The sequence below is a fragment of the Calonectris borealis genome, chromosome 11 (genome assembly GCF_964195595.1).
Source record: "Calonectris borealis chromosome 11, bCalBor7.hap1.2, whole genome shotgun sequence".
NCBI classification, from domain to species: domain Eukaryota; kingdom Metazoa; phylum Chordata; class Aves; order Procellariiformes; family Procellariidae; genus Calonectris; species Calonectris borealis.
Genome location: NC_134322.1, coordinates 7,964,666 through 7,983,035, shown reverse-complemented (window position 1 = coordinate 7,983,035; position 18,370 = coordinate 7,964,666). Strand labels below are relative to the sequence as shown.

Here is an 18,370-nt window from a genome sequence, read left to right as displayed (position 1 = left end):
TGATGCTCCATGAATCACTATCTCCAAAGTCTCCCTCCCACCCCATGTGCTTAAGCAAGAGGAAAATAAAGCATAAGGTTTGCATTTCCCATGTCAGATTTAATGAAAAACAAAAGGAAGGGGGGAAAAAACCCTGACTTACTTGCACAGTAGTACGAATCCTTATTGAAAGGTTTCATACAGTGGTAACAGGTTGCTTGGGCTACAACGGAGGTTGCAGTGAAGAGATGTCCGTTTAACAGCTTCTTATCTTTTTCCTTCTCCTTGGAATCTTTGTCCTTTTCTTTAGTCTTCTCTTTATCTTTCTCTTTTTCCTGCCGAGAAAAAATGAACAAATGCCTCGTTACTTCGCAGAGGTCTATTCTCTAGTTACAAATTCTTCAGTGTTTGCCTTCGGCGCTATGACGATATTGATCGGCGTACACCTTAACAATAGTCATGTGTCTGCACAGCTCTCTGTTAAAAAAAAACAGCTTACAGCCCCCGTGGATGTGGATTAACATACTATTGACTTGCAGAGCCTTCTGCATGGGTATCTCACCAGCAGAGACGAAATTGAGTCTGTTCTGAAGGCAGCTATTTTCTTGCACCTTTGTTTTATATTTGCTATATAATGATTACTTCTTTTCTTCTAGGGTCTAATAAATCTCTACACTTTCAATGAATTGTGTTAAGTACAAACACCACATGTAAAGTGTATCAAACTTTCAACACAGTTAATTTTTAAGGCTGACCCGTAAGAGTCACACTTTGCAGCTGCATTTTTAATGGAGAATGCAAACTCTTCCCCAGTGACAATACAGCACCGCTGCCAGAGTATTTCCACCTCCGTTTTCCTTCTCACTAGCAACTTTTTCAACAGTTTCACGCAACCTCGAGTAACTATGTGAAGCTTTTTGGGGAAATGGATCTTTCACAAACTCTCAAAATATGGCATCACAGAAAGGCTGAGGAACAACAGCAACACCATAAAAGATTATCTTGCCTTCCGGAAGCCACAGTTCAACCTCTGGGCTACTCAGTTTTGGAGAGATGACAAGCACAGGCAGCTTCTCCAACTCTTTGCAGAGTTTTTGCTTACCTTTCTATCGCTACCTGAGATAGAAAATTGCTAAATACTAAAAATTTGAAACAGTTTTTCCTGCAGACTTTCGTGGATTTGGAATTCTCCCAAAACATTTTTAAAGGAAACTCCATAGAAAAACTCCAAATTTGAATTATAGCGACTCCTTGTCTTTCTATGTACCACCCTACAAAATGTTTACCATATAATTCAGCTCCAGATATGAATTTTAACTGTTACTGCAGATTTCATGGCATCTGAAAGAGTAGCTTAACCAGAAATTAGTAAAGGCTTCTGTAAGCTTATCTTTGCATTTTGTTATTTATATTCCACATGCCCTTTGCTAAATATTGTCAGAGCCTAAATATCAGAGCTGCAGAGAGCAGCCCATGTGAGCAACCGCCATGAAGCAGTTAAAAGAGGTATTGAGCACTGCAGTCACCGGGAGGGAAACTTTTGAGCCTTTGATGACACACTCAAATAATTAGTAACTCAGCCTAAGGTCTCCCCTCTCCCAACACACCCCAGGCAAAATGCCAGTGTCGGCGTCTCTCCCGGCAAAGCCTCATAAACAGAAAGTCTATTTACTGGCCTTAAATGATATTTTGTTCTGCAAGTAAGCAAAACCAAGAGCATTACCGGATGGAATAATCCTGTCCGAAGCAGAAAACCTGCCAGGAAGAGTCTGCTTTGCGGCACATCTCCGCCTCCTTTGAGCCATCAACTCAGATCACCACCCCACGTAACCTCCGCAGCCCTGTTCTCCATCCGCTGACCTACCCACCTTTAACCATGTCCAGCCTGGCAGGATTCAAGAATTACAACTCTGCAGTTTAGTCCTTGGCCTATCATACCAAGTTGATGCCTGGAGTTCTGTTGCTCTATTGCCAGGACTTGTGAAGCTCCAGGAGTAAAGATCACCCTACGCTCAAGGCAGATCTTGTGACTCTCACACTTAAAATGCTGAAAGGAGATTCACCGTCCTATGCTTTAAATGTACCTGGTATTTACTGCAAAGCCCAGTAATTCTAGAGTCTGGAATAATACCCTGTCTTCATAAAAATCACTGTAAAAAACATTTTAATTAAAGCTGAACGACCCCAGGAAAAACAGGAAACGGGTGCACCACTTTCAAGGAGGAAACAGCAAACTTCATACACGGGATGCCAGCCATACTGCTGAAATACAAGGTCTTGAAACAAGAATTTATTTTTAATTTTTTTTTGCTGTGACAGTTACTGGAAGGTTTTTTTAATAAAAGGATTGTAAAAACAAACCCATTTTCCTGCGCTATTGGAGCTGCCAGCATGACTTGAAGCACGGCTTCACGACTAAACCTGCACCGATGTGCACCAACAGACATCACGGGTACCACAACTCGGTCGTACGGCCCAAAATAACAGACCATGTGCTGCAGCAGCGGAGCCCGCTCTGAAATAACCACAAAACTCTTACCTCCCAATGCTTAAGTCCTACTAGCTTCACTGTTATTTGAGGTACTTCGGCAAATTTATTCCATTTTATCGACATCCTTCCGCCGGGGGCAGGAGGGCTGCTCCCCACCAGCATTAGTCCATCGTGATGGCCGAGAGCTGCCAGCACGGCCGGCCGGGGGCACGGCAGCGAGAGAGGAGTTGAGCAAAAGGGGGAGGGCGGGACGATTGCTGCTAACTTCCTCGAAGATGATTTTAGCTACTTTGCTATTGCTTTCATCTTGCCCTATCCTAGCTTCCACTGCTTAAAAAAAATACTAAAAAAAAAAAAAAAGATACAGGCAGGAAAGGATGGGATTAATATTTTATAAGTCACAAGTCAATATAAGACCACCCATTTGAAAGGCAGAGGGTGGTAAATCAAACCCTCTGTGATGTTTGGGATACAGAAAAAGTGAATTTTAACATACCTCAGTGTTGCTGTGTAGTACTTCAGTAAACAAAGTGCTGTAGAAGATTTCCCAGACAGAAAGGTTTCACGTGTTTGCGCTCCTCCTGCTCTACAGGTCACAAATATTCCCTGTCTCCTAGTCCTTTCAAACACTTGCAACTCTTACTATATACACCGAAACACTGTTGGTGGTATAGCTCTGTCTAATAACTGCGCAAGTCAAGGAAAAAGAGAAATTACTCATGCTAATTTTTTTGTCGTCATTTCCCAGAAACTCTCTACCAAAATGAAGAAAATGAGGTTTTTTTTTTTTCTAATTGACAGAGACATAGCATGTTTTAGACTTCGCAAACATGAATCAGTGCACGCTACTGATGTCAAGAGATTTGCTGACTAATCCCTGAATAGTACAAAGTATATGCCAGACATGGGTAAATTCACAAACTTCTATCAGTATCCCCTACGGTTAATACTCCAAACACCCTTTTATTTTTAGTGTTTTTTTACATAACGGTTTACACCATTTTCAAAAAGAGCCGTTGCCATTAGTAGGCTCAGATGTGCTTTATTTTACAGTTCATTTTAGAAAACAGCGCATTTCTGAAGGTTTGGAGAAAAGTAAAACCTAGTTGGAAAGAAGTTGAAGCCTCTCTCCCTCCTGACAGCCCAGACAGCAGCAGAAACCAACTCTTCCTGCCCAACTTCCTCTTTCAAGGTTTGTTGTTTTTCTTTTTAACTCTTACAGGTTGTCATCGGCCATAACGCTTCTGAGAAATCAGTGTTCCCAAGAATTTTTAGGTCAAATTACTTAAATGTACAGCTGAAGCCCTAAAAATATATGTAATGCAAACATTCTACCGCGAGCAGAGAAGAAATTGTAATTTGAATGATATTATGGCTTTTTAGTTAGTAAAAATATCAGAACTGATACGAGCTGCAATTTTTGTAGTGTGTATTATTGTTGGAATTTTGGAGCAATTCTTTATCAACAGTTTCAGACACAACCACAAAATCAGTGAAATCAGACTGCACCTATTTAACAAAGGCAGAGCAAATAGAATCATAGACTCACAGAATAGTTTGGGTTGGAAGGGACCTCTAAAGGTCACCTAGTCCAACCCCCCTGCAATGAGCAGGGACACCTTCCACCCTCCCACTTCAAAATCAGGTTGCTCAGAGCCCCGTCCAACCTGACCTTGAATGTTTCCAAGGATGGGGCATCTACCACCTCTCTGGGCAACTTGCGCCAGTGTTTCACCACTCTCATTGTAGAAAATTTCTTCCTTATATCTAGTCTAAATCTACCCTCTTTTAGTTTAAAACCATTCCCCCTTGTCCTGTTGCAACAGGCCCTGCTAAGAAGTTTGACTCCATCTTTCTTATAAGCCCCCTTTAAGTACTGAAAGGCCACAAGAAGGTCTCCCTGAAGCCTTCTCTTCTCCAGGCTGAATAACCCCAACTCTCTCAGCTTTTCTTCATAGGAGAGGCGTTCCACCCCCCTGATCATTTTTGTGGCCCTCCTCTGGACCCACTCCAACAGGTCCATGTCCTTCTTGTGCCGAGGATTCCAGAGCTGGAGCAGCACTGCAGGTGGGGTCTCACCAGAGCAGAGTAGGGGGTAGAATCACCTCCCTCGACCTGCTGGCCACATTTCTTTTGGTGCAGCCCAGGATATGGTTGGCCGCCTGGGCTGTGAGCACACGTTGCCGGCCCATGTCCAGCTTTTCATCCACCAGTACCCCCAAGTCCTTCTCGGCAGGGCTGCTCTCAATCCCTTCATCCCCCAGCCTGAATTGACATCAGGGGTTGCCCTGACCCAGCTTTTTTGACATTGTACTTTGCAGCAGGGAAGAGCATTGTCTTAAAGCTGCTCAGCAGCAGCTCTGAGCCACTGGTACCTGCAGCTTGCATCTTTAAAGGCAGATCCGTAAAGAGGAACTGTGCGTTATGATGACTGATCTCACTACAGCTGGTACCTCATTGCAAAGGTGACGCAATCTTCAAAAAATGTGTATCAAAATGTGCATTGTGCCACTGCAGCACACAAACCCAGCTACGTTAGAGGAACACTCAGGCTGAAACATCACGTGCTTATGCTGGGAAAGGCTAAAATCAAGTCTGCTTGTGCAGGTGAAACGTGACCCCTCCCATAGGTGTATGCTTCAGCCCAGCCTCCTTCTGCGATACGCACAATGCTCATTATGCCACATTTTGTTTCCCATTTGCTATTCAGACACTCATCAGAATATGTAATTATGTGTCTCAGGGGCTTTCCAATAGTATTTACCAACATATTAGCTACACATCACCTAACTATATAATACACATTGCCCGCTGTGAGGTAAGGTGCTCTTAGCTTCTGTCAGACATGATAAACCAAGGTGAGATTCAAGTAAAAAATCCAACCAAGCCAAAAAAAACCCTAACGTTTATTAATCTTCAGGGGACAATCTAAGGCAACAACAGCCCGTTTGTGTGAAGTATTTAGCATTAATGTAACTATTTCTGTAACCAGTGCTGTTCCCAGGAAATTCAGCTGTGCTGAGCAGCGCTTAACCTTTAGCAAATTAAATCCCAGGATTTCAAGGATGGAAAAAAGGGGAAAATATAAGTATTGGCCATCACTAAAGGTCACGGTTTGAGCAACCTCTCCAGCAGTGCTTGGGAACTTTGTGGCAAAGGTAAAATTAAAAGGAAAACACAATACAGCCTTCAGCAGCCAGTCCCTTCTTAGAGCTCCTGTCCTCATGTTATTAAACACCCCTCAGGTTCTGTAAAAATTAGACCCATCAATCACTGCAAAGCCATAACGCATGCCGGAGCACAATCTATTCTCTGTAATAAATGAAGCTTCATTCTGTGGGGAAAAGAGGCAAAAACATTGCACAGGAAAACTCAGCTCAGATGCAATTCAATTTTGGGGTGCTAAGATTTCCCATGTAGCTATTCCCTATTATCCCACAGACAATCCTCCCCTCGCAAAAGAAAGAAAGGAAGAAAAGAAAAAAAGAAAGTCAGGCAAAGACATAAATACTACGCTGTGGAAACACACTGAAATACAGAATTCATCTGTGCTACCTATGGGTATTTCACGGCTGTGTAAGTCACAAGAAGCACTTACTTTGCTCTTCTTACTGCTGGACATTTTATTCCTGAGGTAGCTGAAGGTGCGACTGACTTTTGTTCCACTTTTAGCAGCGGAGACACTGCTGCTCTCTTCAGATATGCTAAAATCAAAAAAGAAAGAGGTTGCTTTTATTTTTTTTTCTCCCAAAGCATCTATTAAATGGATAGATTCTTTTTTAAAGGACAAATGCTTTTATTATCCAATAGAGTCACGGGTTGCTTTATGGTGTTACACCAGAGAAGGCAAAATGCCAGTCTGGTAGTTTGTCATATATTTCAAGGAATCCTTTTATCTGTTTTTAAGCAATATCCATTCTCAAACCATGCCATAGCACCCTCTGCTGCTCCCGTGGCCAAATAACCACTAACCACTAGCTTGCAGCATCTGGCCATTTACATAGTCAATATTGCAGATACACCGTCAGTCTTGGCATTTAATCATCAATATTTCAGACAGAAAGGGATAGACATGCACATATCCTTTAAAAAGAAATCTCCTTCCAGAGAAAGACATCTAGTGAACTCTGAAAAGGCAGTGAGTGTCTTTAACAGAAACCACACTGTCTGCAAATCCTCCCCTGAGAAATGAGAATACCAATACTAAGTAATAAAGAGCAATGTTTATTTGTATTAATTTAGCCATTTCTGGGACACCAGATATTTTCTGCCAGTCTTTACATGCACAAGCTTCTAACTTCTTCAGCTTCTATGGAAAAATAAGAAATTACAGAGGAAACTAGTATTGCATTAAAGAAAAGGACACGGTCTGTCAATAGAAGTACAAGGCAAACCAAAAGCAGAACGACAGAAAGACAAATGAAATCAAGGAGGAGAAAACAGCAGCGAGCAGAGGTGAAGAGCCTCCCAGCAACGAAATAAAGCCAAAGCTATTAGAGTGACACAGAGACCGGACACCGAGCTCCTTCGGTGCCACAAACGTCCTTCCTCCAGGGAAGCGCTTTTAAAGCCAGCACCCGCCAGAAAGATTATCTCCTCTCTACAGCTTGCAAGGATGAAAAGTAACGTACAAAAATATGATCGTTTTGGCCTTCGTTACAGAAATATAGACAGAATTAACCAAAGGCAGGAACAACTACTTCTAGTGTAAGATATAACTCAGGGTAAACTGATATTGTTCAATAGCAGATAATCTGATATATTATTGGCTATGAATAAACACAAGGCCTTGTTAGAGATAAGACCTAGAACAGACTTTCATGTTCTATGATCTAAAATATTCTTCAGCCTTTAGATATAGGGGACTGATTTTCACAAGCCTGACAACTTGTGAATTCAGCTGAAATGCACTGGTGCCAGGGAGGCTTTTGGGTGTCCAAACCAGAGCCCGCTGCAGGAGCCCCACCAGAAGAGACATGGTACCCCCAGAATACTGTACCTCTGAACTGAGGAACCCGTGGGGCCGCCGAACGCCTGCGTACCTGGAAAAGATCGGAGGGGTGGGGGGGTGATATGTTAGACTGCAATCTTAGCCCACTGATTTTAAAAACATCGTTTGCATATTTGGACTGTTCAAGAGGAAGGGAAAATGTTTTCCAGAAGTGAGTGTTTAGAACAGATTTCATGTGCTCAGGATAAAGCTTGTTCCCTGTATCCTTAGGTGCTCTCAAATTAGATGCTGAGGTAAAAGCCTGCTTAGTATTTTTATCATTCTTCAGCTATTAAGCAAAGGATGTGCTTCTGTTAAATTTGCTGGTACATCAGGGTATCTGCAGCAGAACTGCTAATTCAATGACAATCGGTATAAATTAGAATCATTCTGCCACAATGCTTTTATTTATACCCCACTAGAAAGAACCCATTGTACAACACATCCGGGTTTCATGTACAAAACTTTTCTACTTGATAAAATTATAGTTCATCAAAATCTTGAAGCACTTCGTAAAGAGTAAGGGAAACAAGGGAAGCCTTATTCCATTTTCCACGAAACATTACCAGCCTAGGGCTTAGTCACAAAATACTGCGCTTGAGGAAAGTCTGACTTTCAACATGAAGCTGAAGCCCTGCCAATGACACAAATTCACAAGAAACCTGTTTGCACAATGCATTTGGAGCAGATTAGGTAGCTGACACCATTTACCAGAACCATCGAAGAATACTGAAAAATCAGGATGAAATGATCCAGAGGAGAGAGGGCTCTCTCCAGAGTGACTGAGCTTGTCAGGACTCCAAAAAACCTTCACTACAAGCACTGTTTGCAGTCCTATCTGAAGTTCAAGAAGCAGCATGACTGACCATCTTATTAGGCTTCTGCATACACATTGTAAGAAAAACAGTACTTTGGCTTCAAATTCTGTTAACATATTAAAGCTAAGGGTGAACGCAAAAGAGCCACTTGACATTAGAGGCAACGATGGTCCTTCATCCAAAAGCAGTAAGTGCATTAGGAAAAACTGTGCATACAATGTTATGCCTTATGATTCTAAAATACACATTTTCCTAACTGCTGATTCAAGTGTCAACACAGTCTGAGACAGAAATATCACTTCTTCATATCAAGAAACTAAAATACAGGCATACCCCATTACTTAATCCCTGCTTGGAGATCTCTGTTACTTCCTCCCTTGTAAAATCTTTCATCTAATTAATGATCTATCCCAAAAACATCAAAGTTAGTAATACTGTAACACATATCAAACGAAGTCTACTATTCAATTTCCTGACTGTGCCGGGTTTTTATATAATATCTACTATGTTAAGCGCCTACTAAGATCACACAAGTGATTTACAGACTCCCAACTCCCTGGTTAATGCTCCAGTGACTCTGGTTCACGTTTCAGCTCTAGTTTGCTTTTCACATGTGTTAAGCCTCCTTAGTCTTTCCTTTTTTTAACAGATTCATCAATTTGACTGGATTTAAGTATTTCACAAGCCTTTTTGTTGCTTTGCAGTTAACGTAAGAAACATGAATGAACGCTGAATCAAGAGCTGTAATAATTTGATATTCGTGACTGTTTTTCAGCACCTTGAGAAAGTACATTGCATGGGAACTTCAATTACATACTATTTATCTTTTACTGCAATAGTGGTTTATCTTAAAAATGGGGGATTCTTGACACTGGCAGGCAAAACAGATCCAGACAAAAATCAAGGTGAAAGCCTGTTTATGATTTCATATTTTAGGTCACAATATAACATCATATGATCAACACTCTGCTGCAAGCTATAAAGCCCATGAAAATGAGCACAGAAAAGCATATTATTTTCTCACCTTCAGGGTAGAGGGAAGGAAGGTTTATTTCCATAATTTTTGTGTTCCCTATCATGATCAGGTTCAAAACCGAAATGCTAAAACCGACTTCACAACCCACCAAAAAAGTTAGTTTTGTTCAAAGGCCAGGACTGCTATCTATGTCCAATGAATTTGGGCTAGCAGCTGAATTTTGGTGTACTTATCTGAACACCTTTTAAGCATCACCCACCAAAATAATTTCATACGGTAGCTGGACTTGAAATAATTCATCAAGATCCATTATGCAGAAAGCAGCGACTGGACTAGGATGTTGCAAACAAAAGAAACCAGCTCGCAACTCCTTAATGCTGGCAGTAATTAAACTTTTGTGGGTCAAGAGATCCAAAGGCTTCATAATAATTTTCTAAAATGCACAGACTGGCTTGTCCAGCCACCTGAAATCCACGTCTTAAATATATCACGGTATCAAACAACCTGCAACTAATTCTCCATACTCTAGAGCAAAACAGGCATGGAGAGGTTGAGGAGTGGTAACTGAAATGCAAGTGAAATCTCAATGCTAACACATCCATCCTCTCATGAGAAATGAGCCCTGAAGATGTGAAAAAATAAACAAACTGGTCTGGAACTACTACACGAAAAATGCCCATTGCCAAAGCAGTCTCATGAATAGCTGTGGCTAAATCAACCTTTATATAAAGTCACCACAGAACCCTCAAATATGAGGGAATAAAACACATGTAAAGAAAGCAACATTTTTGTTTGAGACAATATCCGACGTTACTTTAAATGCTCATCGGTAACAGCAGCACTGTTGAGGGAGAGAAGATAAATACTGGCTAACAGAAATACCCCCCAAAATTGCTATATCCTAACCTGACTATTAGGAATTACTTAACTGGTTGGATGCTTAACAAAACAAAAAGAAATTAAAAAAGAAAAAAAAAGCAACCAAAAACCCAATTGAAAAACCAAATCCACCAAGAAGTTTAGCTAAGAGTAGTTTTTACCGTGGGAGCATGACATCAATGCACAGCTGTGTGTTTGCAGCTCACTTTGTGGGGATCATGAATTGTGAGTTTTGTTAAAGGCAGAAGAGAAGGATAGAGCAAAGGGGAAGGAGGAAGGAGCTTGGAAGTGGGTAGTATCACACCTGGGAAGAGCACAGGACTTTCTTGTAGGAAGGGACAAACCCACAGTGAAGACTGGGAATGGAAAGGAGGAGAATTTAGATACCTACAACAGGGATGGCATGGCGATTTTTTAAATTCAGGAAGCAACCAAAATCTGTTGGACTGGAAAGCAACTCCCCCCCATCCCAATATAGACACGAGGGATGTGGGCTAGTTTCCTTGCAAACCTTTGATTTAAACCAACTAATGCAGCTGCTCTGAATTTTCTCTTTAGATAGAGAATTATCTGTTCCCATTTATTTCAACAGTCTAATAAAACATGCTTAAGAAATAGGAAGCATTTTCAATTATCTTTGATAAGCCTCTTTAAAAAACCAAGAGAAGTCTAAATTACTTTAATTCAAATCTTCTGCCTTAGTTGGGTTTCTTTTAGCAATGGAGTTTGCAGGAGGAAAAAAAAGCTACCATACAACACTTGCCTGTTTCCCAACAAAACTATTCTGATTATAATAACAGGACCTAGATATGAACATCTTCAGGATTTAAGGTGTTTGGCTGCAGTGTATGCTTTTTGCTCAGTAGGGGAACTGTGAAGTTGTAACCAAGATTTTCAGAATTTTGTATCAGGGCTTCTCTACTCTTCTCCTACCTCCACTGAGCAATGTACTCACTCTCACCTATGAAGGGCAAGGATCTACGTCTTCTGTTAACTCCATGCACTGCAACAATCTCAAGACAAGTATTTTGGTTTTAATAGCAGGGTAACGACTATATTGTCAGTCAGAGCGGCAGATGATGATATTTGCCACATGGATACAGACCAAAAGTAACCAGATTGGACATGATGGTGCTGATCTACAAGACTCTTAGGATTATAATCCTCTTATTCTGTCATTAGTTAGTAGTCAGATACAGGACTAAGATAATGCTGTTAGACATCATGCAATGGAAAGGTTAGTTCAATGTTTGCAAGGTGAAAATTCAAGGTCTAAAACAGAAAACCAGATTTCCCTTTGTTTCCAACCCATAATGGCTGCAACGCACAGAAAACGATTACTTACTATCCAACTCCTCCTCATCATCACTGGAAGAAGAGCCAATAGAAAAGAGAGTTTTAGACTTAGGAATGAGTGGAGAGATGCTGAAGGAGAAGGAGATTCGTCTCGATGGTCGAGTCCGGCCCTGGGCTGAGAAGTGGGTTAACAGCAGACATTAGAGCATGCTTGAAAATGCATTTAATAATAAAAAGGAGAGGAAAGCAGCCAAAGCAAACTAAAACCAAAGCAAAGGAAATGTCTGCAAAGCAGCTGGCTTCAGAAAAGGCAGAAGAAACAAAGAATTGAGAATGTACAAATTCCAGAGGATGCAGGTTTCAGAGAATGGAGGTCTCACTGCATGCATAAGTCGAGGTTCAAGGCTTTCTTATCTTTGCTGTCATCTTTTTATAGGAACTCTTAATGAAGACTTACATTTGAACAGCTATGTTCCCAAACAGAATACCAAGGACACAGTGGATCTCTGGACAAAGGGCATCTGCTCCACTGAAATAAGTGCCAGGGAATCAAACTAGAACAACTCAAGATATTTGTTTAAGGGTGCTTTTTGCAGTTAAATGACACCAAAGCTGCTGGATATAGCAAGGATACCTTACCTGAAGTGTTGACTTTATCTACCTAGGGAGGTTTTCTTGCCACTTCTACCTCTAAAAAAACCCAACATTATTTCAGTAGTGTTATGCCCTTAAAAGCTTCCAGCTTTACAATGGAGAGACCTAAATTTCCTTTCTTCTATTCTCCAAAATAAAACAGAAAAAAACAAGCATCTCTTCTCCTGCCGCCTTCTAAAACTCACAGTTCTTTTTTTAAAGGAACTGCCTAGACGTAAGAAAAGTCGCTCTGCACCATCTCCCGTCCTTGCCTGGAAGAAGTCTACCACAGTGCCAAACTTGGCAATCAGTCTGTGACATCAAATCTCCCATTATCAGTAGGATAATGACAAGTTCAATCATCTTTTCTCAGACGTTACTGCTCTGCCTTCTTCTTATTTCAATTTGTGAAGTTATATTTATCTTCCAGTACTATGCACTTTTCCAGGAATCCCTGCTATTTGTTCATGCCCTCGTCAGCAAACTTTGCAAATTAAAAGGGTTTACTGTAATTCCTATTTAAAAATAATTTATTTTTAAGAGCAGCTCTCGCATAGCAGCAGCTTTGCAACAATTCTTTATAAGTACTATCTTTTCTGAAAAGAGATGTAGGAGCCAGCGAGACACCCTTAACTGAAATTGCTACACAGCCTCTTATGGAGATGCCCAAGGGCTGTATTTCCCAAACCTTCTCATCGTACAAGCACAGGTGGAAACCTCTGAGCTGTGACCTGACCAATGTCAGGTTGCTGGATACCCATCGCTCATATGGTACATCAGCGTGTCCTCCAGAAAGATGACTGGGACAGGGCTGGGGAAACTCTGCCTTTGGGACAGGCCTGACCTAAGGGTCCTACATTAAGCATCTATATTAAACATCTTTAGCGCATATATTCAGGCACTTTTAAGTCATTCCATGGCACGGATAAACCAATTTGCTTGCACAACAGGGAAAAGAGGCTAAAGACTTCATCAGTATTAAACTTCTAGAAGAAAGAAGTAGCAATCACTACTCTCTTTGAATAAGACATGTCCTTTCAGCCACATACAAAGACAATTTTTTGTATTGCTGATATAATACCCGCAAACTAAATTCAGAATATAAAAATACTATCCAAGGAATATCCAACGCAATGCAAGCAATGCAAAGCAAACTCCCCTAAAATTTTCCTTCAGCCATTAGTCATAAATGCCAATCGCCTAGAGGCGATTTGACTAAAATTATGTGCACACTTTTCCAACGTAAGCAGAACAACCCTAGAGGGACCCCATGAAAGGCATTTAAATTGAAGAATTCTTAGTAAGATTCATGTATTAATTTTGTTTAGACTGCCTTTCAAAGGAGTTGTTCTAGTGTCCCAGATCTGAAGAACATGACTAGGCAACACTGCTTTCTTTCTTCTGTAGTCTACTGTCTAGTTAGACTAAAATTCAAGATGAACAGTAATACTTTACTGTAAATAGAACCACCTCCTCCAGCACAGTTCAATTCAACTTCCATTTCAGTGGTTTTATTTATAGCAGTTCCTGGCTTTATAACAATGCTCCACACTGGAAATTTGCTATTCCAAAGCTGAAAGCAGTCTTCCGAGAACTCCAGCCAACAGCTCTTGTGACCTCCCTCTATAAAATGCCGAAGGATTAACAGTTGTGAATGGCCACAGCAGCTCTTGGAACATCTGAGACATCAGATGGAGTGTGGGTTAGAAACTCGGTCTTGGAAATTGCTCTTGCCTTAGTATACATGACAATAAATGGAAAAATAAGAGAAAGCCCTCCATATGTTTATTTATTTGGATTTAGTTTTTGAAGCTTTTGGGCAGAATACGTTGCTTTCTTTCCATTCAGACACATTTGCAGGGATCAGAGACTTTTTTTAAACACCTACCACAAAATTATGCAAGTGGAATGAAGAATTAAAGTTTTCCTAGAATTCTTCTCCATGAAATCAAGGATTTATTCTTGCATAACTCTGAAGTATTCCGCTGCAATAACATGAATGTCAAACCTAGGTGATACAAGGGAGTTTATACACCGAGACCTTCTTGTAAAAGGCACTAAGCTGCTTCACGTGTACTTATGGTCACAATTCAACTAACGCTATTCCTCTTTCAAAGTGACTGAGGAAGAATGAAGTGATTTACTGAAGTTTCTGAATTCAGGAATGGGTCAGAGTTGGGAAGAGAATCCATGACCTAAATTTTCAAGACGAGTAATCTTTTTGGATGTTCACATCAACCGCCTCAAATGCATCGATTTTCAGAAACAACCTTCCTATAAAAACGAGGCCCTTCTGAGGTGTCGCAAATTAACTACTGAGAAAATAAAGCTCACAGAATCGTTAGTGATTTTTAACTTCATTGTCCTAAATTCACAGACATCTGCCTCAAAGCAGAAGACTAACCCTGCTATTTCTTCCACAGCCCGTCTGGAAAGCTTAGTACATCTTCTCTTTTCCTTCTCTCTCCACAAGACCATTGTGCCTAGGCCGACTCTAGAAGAAGATGGGATAATCAAACTTGTCTACTACCAGCTCAGGCCTTGAAGGCATTTTTAACGTGGGTCATAAGACAGAGAAGAGCAGGAAGGCGGCAAGTTGTCCGATTCCAAGATGGAGGCACAAATCCTCTGCTGTCGTAACCCCCCGCCATGGGCCTGAAGGGAAGTCTCAAGGCAGAGGGAGATGAGCCTCAGCCGGCCAGGCTCTCTCAGCCACCAAGAGCTTTTTTCTGGGAGCTAGCTGAGTTATTTATGGTGTTTGGTTAGCAACTGGATGCAATGCCAATAAATTGGTTGCTTCAAAAACAATAATGAAGGCCTTCAGCCCAAGGAGGAAAGAGGGTGTGCCATTACACAGAGCAAGAGCCGGTCTCTATACGGGACAGATCCGACAGTGTTTTGGTTACCGTTGCTGGGGGACACATCCGTTAGGCCACATGCTTATTAATCATGGAAGAACGATGGCAAGGAATTTAGAAACGTCTCCTACAAAGAGTAATCTCTGTGAGCTTCCTCCAGCCAGCCTCCTAAATGAATAAAACACCTTTCTTGAAAGCACCTTTCCCTTGTTCAGCTTTGCAAGGAAGAAGCATGTTAATGAAGAGGAAAAGATCAGAGACCATCATCGACGTGATCTAAAATGTCAAGACAGTTTCTGGCTGGCAATTAATAAAACGAAAACACGCGCAACGTGGCCCTTCCTAAGCACATCCAGCTGCAGCCTTTTGAACAACTTTTTCAGCTGAAAGAATCAATTCAGTCAAATTGCAAAATTAAGTGGTGCTTATTTCTTCAATTAAGCTAAACTGAAAAATTTCACCTAATCATCTTTTTTTTTTTTTTCAGGAATGAGATTCAGCAAATTATGCCCAGCTGCCCCAAAACATTTAATTCAAAAAAAAATAGCAACAAACTTCTCCAACAAGACCAAGACATGGATTCTCAAGTTTTCATATATCAACTTTCAAAAAAATCCAGAAGTAGGAAAATAAGATCTCAAGTAGAATTTACCTCGATATCAAAGGAAGAAATTCTGAAAGGATGCAAAATTCAAACTTTTTTTCTTTTTTATAACAAACTCAAGAAATCATAGTTTTCGTGCCAGTAGTCTAATTAAGAAAAAAACAAACAAAAGAAACCCCACAGAACTGGAAATACCAGGGACACGCTGGGAAGAACAAAATATGGATCGAAACTGAATGGGTTCTCCGTTTCCACCCACAATTCCATGCAGCAGTGAAACATATATATCACATAATACAGGAAAGCAAGAGCAGGTACGAGCAAATTCTGCCTTGGGAAGGTAGCAAGATATACTTAATAATACAGATGACAGAATGGATAAGGATAAGGGAAAATTGCATTACTCACTGTCCAGCACTGGTTTACTAATTGACATTAGAGACATAGATTTGGTCAGTGGAGATGAAACAGCGGAAGAACAGAAATTAAATCCTTGCGGCTGTGATGTTTGATGCATCTGCAGAACAGAAAATAACCACACTGAGCAAATACGGTCAAGCACGACAGCACCATCCCAACTGCAGATTACAGTTCAGTGCTCATGTTTCCTGAAAATCTCACTTTCATAACAGAAAATTGAAACAATCCTGGTATAAGGTAATAGGTGAGAAATGCAAGGACCATGAAAAATGCAACCAGTGTCCCACAGGTGAAATGAAACATTTTGTTTTGTCTTTTAAATGTAAGACAACTAATTATGCAACAAACAGAGAGACTCTGGCTGCTTGATTTTCTTGCAAGATATTACAAGGTGGATATTGTTAACTGTCTGATGGCCACCAAAATCACTGTTGTGATTCCAACTCCCCAGCATAACTAGACTGTGGTTCAACATGGTAAAAAATCTGTTGTTTAACAGTGTGTTCCCCAAAAATGCCATTCCTCAAAGCAAGAGAAGACGTGAGAGTCTTGACATAATAGCTCATACAGGCCAGATCTTGTAAGACCCGTTTACTGCCTTGATGTACAGCAGTGACTCTACGAGGTAAACAGGCTGGCTGGCTAATGATTCTGGCATAAACCCAGAAAATACTATGGCTGAAACTTCAAACTCAGAAATCCAGGGTATTTACAGTATTTAAGACTATAATTGCTTCTTTACTAAAAATAAGCAGAGACTCTCATAATATTGTGGTCCATCTGTCCTTAATAGCTATCAGACTTCCGCTCCAGAGAGATGGCTCTAAATTTTCTTAATATGCAATTAACATTTTGTTTAACTATTGCTTATAATAATGGACCTTTTGATTCTGGTTACGCCTATGAAAGAAAAGAAGTCTTTACTTTCCTCCTACGATATGAAAATAAACCTGAAAACTTTAACAGATAAATTACTGCTTGGTACCTTGGTGTGTACTTCAGGTCTGCAAAAGGCAGCGTAAGCTTTAATTGTGGAAACCTTACAATACCTGCAATTAATACTATCACTGTATCCATGCTAAAAAGTTAATAACTTTTCCATAATTACTCATGCAATCAGTGGAAGAAAACTGGGAAGTTTCTTGTTCTCCACCCTAAGACTTCACCCATAAACCACACTGCCCCAAAGAACCAAGTAGCAAATGTAACACAGGGGAAATTCCTCTGTATTAAAGATGGAAGACTTTAATAATATTATATATACAGGGTGAAAGCCTTCACAGTGAAACTGTGTCTTGGGAAAATTACTTCACAACATTGCTGTAGCATTTTCTAGAAATCTAACAATAGTTGGACAACTTTACCTGGTGATTGTAGTCTCTGATTTCCCCTTGCTCGAGTTCTTCAGTGAGCAAGACCAGGGACCCGCACTGGTTGCTGGCAAGTGGACTCCGTCTGAGGTCTTTGGAGCTCAGAGAAGAAGCCTCCAAGTTTGTAGAGGGCTTCTTGTTCTCACCAGCGTCTCCAGCAAGGCCTTCTAGGCTGTAACTGAAGAGAAACCATGGAGGTTAGATCCTGACAAACTCTTAGGGACTGGTGTCTTTCAGCACATAGGATCTTCAAGTGTAACACACAATGCAGTCACTAACTGAACGGTGCAGGGAAATGCTGATGTTATTCCTCAGCATGTTACTTCTCAACAAGCAAGTGCAGATAGCAGTGGAGGGATTTCTGTTTTCTTCATATAGTTATGAAGCATCTTTATAGTACCTTTATAGTTATAGCAGCATCTTTATGCCTCTAATGAGACACGGTAGTTGCTTGAGAACGACCATTCAAACTCTTGGTCAATGGGCTTTCCCACGTTTTTTTTTTTTCCTCCTTCTTGAACGGTGCATAGGAAAATCTAGAAACACTACTTCTGAAGATTTTGATATTTCCACGTACTCTCTTTGCTAGCTTTTTATTAGGTTGTCCCTGGGCTTAAAGCCACCCAAATTAAACTACCTCATATAGCACAGTGCTGCGTGTCCGGGACCACTACCCCTCCCACCAGCCACAAAATCAGCTCTGGGCTGCATCTAATGTTCATCTCTGTAGACACATCCTCTGAATCTATTTAGCACTTGCCACCGCACAAAGCTTGAGCATTGATAATGTCCTTCTTTCTGCCAAAGCTGGTCTCTTTTTTTCCTTTTCTGTTTTTTTTCTTTGTTTGTTTGTTTTTGGTTTTTTAAATTCAATAAATGTTGTCCCCATCAGCCAATCAATCCTATTTTATCATTTGCTGATGAAGCTAGGTCTGTCCAATGGAGCCAGACATAATCACTCAAAGCTAAACAAAACACCAAACTTTTGCTTGCAGAATTGGTAGCAATAAAAGGTTTGGTCAACCTCTGTAGAGACAGCTGCTGATAGACAAGTGA

At 40.7% G+C, this 18,370-nt stretch overlaps 1 protein-coding gene across 1 annotated transcript in view; it reads right to left on the bottom strand.

Moving 5' to 3' along the window:
• Nucleotides 1-18,370, bottom strand: part of AKAP13 (A-kinase anchoring protein 13) — a 200,893-nt gene that overhangs the window by 25,207 nt on the left and 157,316 nt on the right. Inside the window, exons 15-19 of the mRNA XM_075159879.1 lie at nucleotides 17,309-17,492; nucleotides 15,933-16,041; nucleotides 7,470-7,512; nucleotides 6,069-6,174; nucleotides 143-314 (exon numbers count right to left, since the gene is read on the bottom strand). Coding sequence (XP_075015980.1) covers nucleotides 143-314; nucleotides 6,069-6,174; nucleotides 7,470-7,512; nucleotides 15,933-16,041; nucleotides 17,309-17,492 — 614 coding nt within the window. The remainder of the gene's footprint in view (nucleotides 1-142; nucleotides 315-6,068; nucleotides 6,175-7,469; nucleotides 7,513-15,932; nucleotides 16,042-17,308; nucleotides 17,493-18,370) is intronic.